This window comes from Colias philodice, chromosome 17 (assembly GCF_061535455.1).
Source record: "Colias philodice isolate Cphi_HAF_F1 chromosome 17, ilColPhil1 Martin Lab GWU primary, whole genome shotgun sequence".
Taxonomy (NCBI): domain Eukaryota; kingdom Metazoa; phylum Arthropoda; class Insecta; order Lepidoptera; family Pieridae; genus Colias; species Colias philodice.
The window spans coordinates 6,982,564-6,987,899 of NC_143102.1; the positions used below are offsets into that span (position 1 = coordinate 6,982,564).

A 5,336-nucleotide genomic window follows, 5' to 3' on the forward strand; every position below is an offset into this window, starting at 1 on the left:
ATGTATTATTAATATTGAACCTAATAAATTATTCAAATAATTTAATCAAAGTTAGATAATTACCTAGGTATAATCATTTAATGATAGCCCGTCACTTATTGTAACTAGCAAGTAATTTAATACTATTTACAACTTTCGTAGTGTCCCACACTTAATGAATAATTATTTAAGCTCTACAGTAAACTTTATATGCTTAAAATTCAATATATTCCGCTCTACATAGAGCGAGAGTTGAGAAACATAATCTCTACAAATGTGACTAGTAGCGACACCCCGTTGTGACAAATGACACACGTTAGTTCTGGCGTGACAAACTAGATGGCGTGACAAAGAATTAATGAAAAAATAACTATGCTCCAATTATTTGCTTGAGGAAATAAGCAATTTGTAGCTATTTGTAATCGTTTTCTTTTGGTTGGTTGGTTTAATTAAAAGATGTGTAAGATTTGATTTAATTATACGGTTTTGTATGATAGAGTATGTTTTTTTATAGTATTTTGATGTAAAAAGTTTATATTAAGTAGCTCTACATTTGGAAGTATCATTGTAATTATTTACTTACAAAATAAATTTTTTATTTATTTATTTATTTATTTAATTATTTACAAAAATGTATTTAGGAGAGTTTATGATATAACTTAAAAATCTGAACAATAATAGCTGGAATAATAATTGAAATAATTTGTGATTCAATAAAATATTGTACATTTTACTGGTAATATCTAACAAATTTACTTACCGAGCATCTACCTAGAGGCTAGATCTAACTAAGTAAGGGATATTACTTCACCATACTTAAATAAACTAAAAACTTAAAATAATAATTCTATAACATATCTATTATTATTTATATTTCATGAATGATTATATGTAATTATGAAATTAACTTTATTATTATATACCGCTAAGTATTTATTATACATACTTCCTAAGTAATTTATTTGTCACACAAAAAATAATGTAGGTATGCCTAATATTTTAAAAGCTTAGTAGTTGTTTGAAGAAACGTATACAAAACTTATGTCTTACACTAGGTATTATAGCGTAGGAAGAGGCAGTAATATGGGATTTAGAAGTTCATAATTTAATGCAAATTAAATAAAAGGTCTAAGAATGTTATTAATTTTATTTACAAAAAGGTATCTTTGCTATTTTTATTCCATGTTACTACATTATTTAATTAAATTATAACTTAGTGTTAATGTGAATGTAATAACTACTAATATCCTTTGTCCCTGGTTAGTGTTATATTTTTGTAGAATTTATCATTTATTTTTATTTTATTTTATTTTAAACACTTTATTGTGCTGCAATAATAACAATAGTAGGTACAATATCAGTAAAGGATAGGAAAATTTATGCCTTTTTTAAAATTTTAACTTAAATTAACTAGTGTTATAAATTAAACTTTAGATGCAGTCAAACTTATTCCATCGTAATTAGTTAGTATTTCTATTGTTCGTTCTGTAGGTATACAATATGTTGCATATATGCGATTTAACTATGTTTCGTGATGCAGTATCATGAGGTAATTATAACCCAAGCTTTATTAGTGTAAAATGTAATATTTATATTCTAAGCCAGTTTATTTCATACTAGAGGTCCGCCCCGGCTTCGCCCGTGGTACATATTTCGCAATAAAAGGTAGCCTATGTCCTTTCTCGGGTATCAAAATATCTCCATACCAAATTTCATGCAAATTGGTTCAGTAGTTTAGGCGTGATTGAGTAACAGACAGACAGACAGAGTTACTTTCGCATTTATAATATTATACAGTAAAAGTTCCTTATTCGCGCTTCCTTCATTCGCGGTTTCACTATTCGCGGGTGGAAAAAATGCGACCTAATTTCTATATTCGCGGCCCAAAATTCTTTATTCGCGGAGCGAATCGGTACATCGGTACATACATATATGTATTTACCTAAATAATAATCAATTGTTATCCTTAGAAAACGCCTGAACTACAACTACGAATTTATGATGTCGACTAAAAAACGAGTAAAAAGTGCTAAGCTATTGGCCTAAACCTGAAGATAATACCTAATTAATAATAATGTATGGTCAAAAATTTCAATAAAACTGATTTCTTTATGTATTTGCTTCCTTTTTTCGTCACCTAGGAACGTATCCCCTATAACCCCATACAAATTACCATTCCATATTCACGGTTTCTCTATTCGCGGCACATTTACGGAACCTATTGCCCGCGAATAAAGAACTTTTACTGTAGTAGATATGGATTTTTGTGATATTTTATAGTTTGAATAGTTAGGTGATTATATTACCGAATATACCATTATTATTTATTATCTACCTGCCGAAAATGACCTATGAGGACGTTGGTATTGTTTAGACGTGGCCTTTTCTTTCGGTTATTTTAGAAGTGTATTGTTTTATTAACAACCATAAAATAATTCCTTAAAAAGGTGAATTGATCAATTTAATAAATTGTAGTGTGTAAGTAATGTTGTAATTCATAGTTTAATTAATAGTTTAGGTAGTTATGTAGGTTTTGAAGTAGGTATAAATATGTGTTTTATATGAAGTTAGTGAGTCATCAATTGGGAAATAAAACAAGGAAAGTAATTATAATCTTTCTTTTCTTTTTTTCTTATTTTAAGTAGCCTCTTAACTTATTTAATACTGACTCTAAACCTAATATTTACAAGGAACAAATACTATACTATACACTAATACTATAACGTACATTGAACATGATCTGAGTCATAGGTTTATTTGGAATTAACTTACTTAAAACAACGGTAATATTTTTGGTAACTTTAGTTAACCACCCTACGATAAAACTCTATCACAATAAATAAATCTCTAAAAAAACATAACAATGATAAACAATAATCAGTCTTAAGCATGAAAAGATCAAACTTTACATATTAAAATGAAGCGATTGAACTATAATCCGAGCGATTAAATGAGCTTAGATGACGAATCACAAACGAAGTGAGATTAATAATCGAACATATTAACACTGAGCGCAATTTAACACTACTAATACTGTAATTCTACATAGTACTGAAATACATCTTTGGCAGAATAGGTACTCAGAAATGAAGTGATTTACAAATAATAAATAACGTCTTTGTACATTAGTTACAAAACATGTTTGGCTAAAACTACAATTACTCAGTACGTTATTAACGTTTCATTATGTCTTCTATTGAAAAGCCTAACGGCCTCTTAGGCGCCTCCACTGGAGATTGTTGTGGACTGGCGTGTAGTTGCTGGAACGCCTGAGGCGGCGGAGTGGGCTTGTGTGACAGATCCAATAAAGGACTGTCAGAAACCTGACTCGTTGATGAAACCTCTTGACATCCCTCGAGATGTTCTAAATGATGCTTGTTGGCCTCGCTGTGCGTCATCAGATGCGTCTTCAAGTTCGATCTTTGGTTGAAACTTTTGTTGCAAACGGGGCATTTGTGAGGCGACTCTTCCATGTGTAAAATTTTGTGTACGGCCAATGTTCTCGATTGACAAAAGCCTTTACCGCATTCGGTACATTTGAATGGCTTCTCTTTAGAATGAATGTACCTGTAAAAAAGAAAATCAACATAAGATATTGTACAACTTTCACTTATAGACGGGGATCGGTTACACTGCATTAGGTTTCAATGTGTATCCTCTTAATGTAAACGTATTCTCACGATTAGATACGATGCATTATTGATTTAAAATTTGAAAATGCTATCTCGTAAAAGCAAAGAAATATAACATGTAATTTGTTCGACGGCGGAGCAAGACAGATATGGACGTCGTAAAGATCTAAACCGGTTGTGTGAAGAGCGCGTGCGGCCGCCTCGCGACCTCACAAAAAGGTTTACACTTCGAATTCGTTTTTTAACTTTCTTATCGCCACAATGCTTCGATGAAATACGCCTTAAATCACGTTGTTAGCATTAGAAACGAGACATTATAGTAAAGTCATTGGTATAATTGAAGGACCTATTTCTATTTTCACGCTTTCGATTAACAATTATTGAATTACTTTAATTGATGTATTATGTAAGGAATCTAAGAAATTATATAATGATAAACATTCGTGAAACTTACCTATGATCTCTAAGATGATCTTGCCTCCTGAAAGCCTTCCCGCAGATGTCACATGAGTAGGGACGCTCATCCGTGTGTGTTCTCTCGTGAATCAGCAGGTTGTATGATTTCGTAAACTGGCGGTTGCAATATTTGCAAATAAATTGTTTCTTTGGCCTCGTGCCAGGGACTCCTGGCGCTCTCATTTGCGGTGGATTCCTTCCCGGCATTCTTTGCGCCATGGACGGATATCTCAACGAGTGGTGATACAAAGCAGCGTTTCTTATCCATTGGTTGACCAGCATTGCGTGATAAGGTGCGGATGGAGGAAGGGAGGCAACTTGAGGTGGAACATAGGAAGCAGCTGGGTAGCTGTAAGGAACTTGTTTGTCGTAGGAGTATGGGGTCTGCATTGGTCTGTAGTTAGGGTATTGTGGTGCTGGCCAGGTCTGGTGTCGCGATACCACGACAGCGGGTGGTGTGTCGTCGGTTGGAGTGTTAGGCGGCGTCGGTAAGGGAGGTGACGGCCGCTCCAACTTCACAAGAGCTTCGATCGGAAAATCGGGCGGATAGCCTGTAAAAAAAGGATTAATTAGAAACCTATAATTGCATAACTTAGTTATTCGTTAAACAAAAAATATGAATGAAATTAAAACATGTGAACACTACACAATTAAGCGTATTGTATGTAAATAATAAAGACTATGTCCACTGATTATGATAACGCATTTATCTTGATTGGTGTTTGTTTATAAGATAAATTAGTTAATTCAAGGTATTATTTTATCTGACCATCAATTAAACACACAATATAACAAAGAATAATAAAAATTATACAGTGTTTAAACATAGAAAAGTCAAAAATAAATCCAAAAGAAACTTACTGTGATTTTCCTCAATGTGTTCGTCTTCCTCTTCCTCGATATTGATATCGTCGGAACTGTCAACACTGTACGCCTTATCTTCCATTTCCACAAGAGTACAATCCATAGAAACAAAACACTACACTAGCACTGGACACTGATGTCAACAAACCGGTTCGGACTGACAACCGGCTTGGGAGAGCTCGAGAAGTGTAATGAGCTTGTGTGCGTTCACTATCGAGACCTGTGTTCGCACGGCGCGGGGTAGGGAGAGATCAAAGGCGCCGACTTCCACCGGCGCCTGTGTCGGCTCCCGAAGCAGCTCCGCGCCTCCCAGTGGGCGGGGCTTACTGAGCTCTGCCTTCAGAATCGATCGGCGTGAGTCGCGAATCGTTCGAAATGCCAACGCGCGTATTGCGATAGAGTTCC

General features: G+C 34.1%; 1 protein-coding gene across 1 annotated transcript; it reads right to left on the minus strand.

Moving 5' to 3' along the window:
• Positions 1-2,599: 2,599 nt before the first annotated feature.
• Positions 2,600-5,097, minus strand: odd (odd skipped). Its single transcript, XM_089705629.1, has 3 exons — positions 4,929-5,097; positions 4,066-4,618; positions 2,600-3,546 (listed from the first exon to the last, which is right to left on the minus strand). The coding sequence occupies exons 1-3, from the start codon at positions 5,032-5,034 to the stop codon at positions 3,153-3,155; spliced, it is 1,053 nt and encodes a 350-aa protein (XP_089561755.1). The 5' UTR covers positions 5,035-5,097; the 3' UTR covers positions 2,600-3,152.
• Between the last annotated feature and the right edge of the window lie 239 nt (positions 5,098-5,336).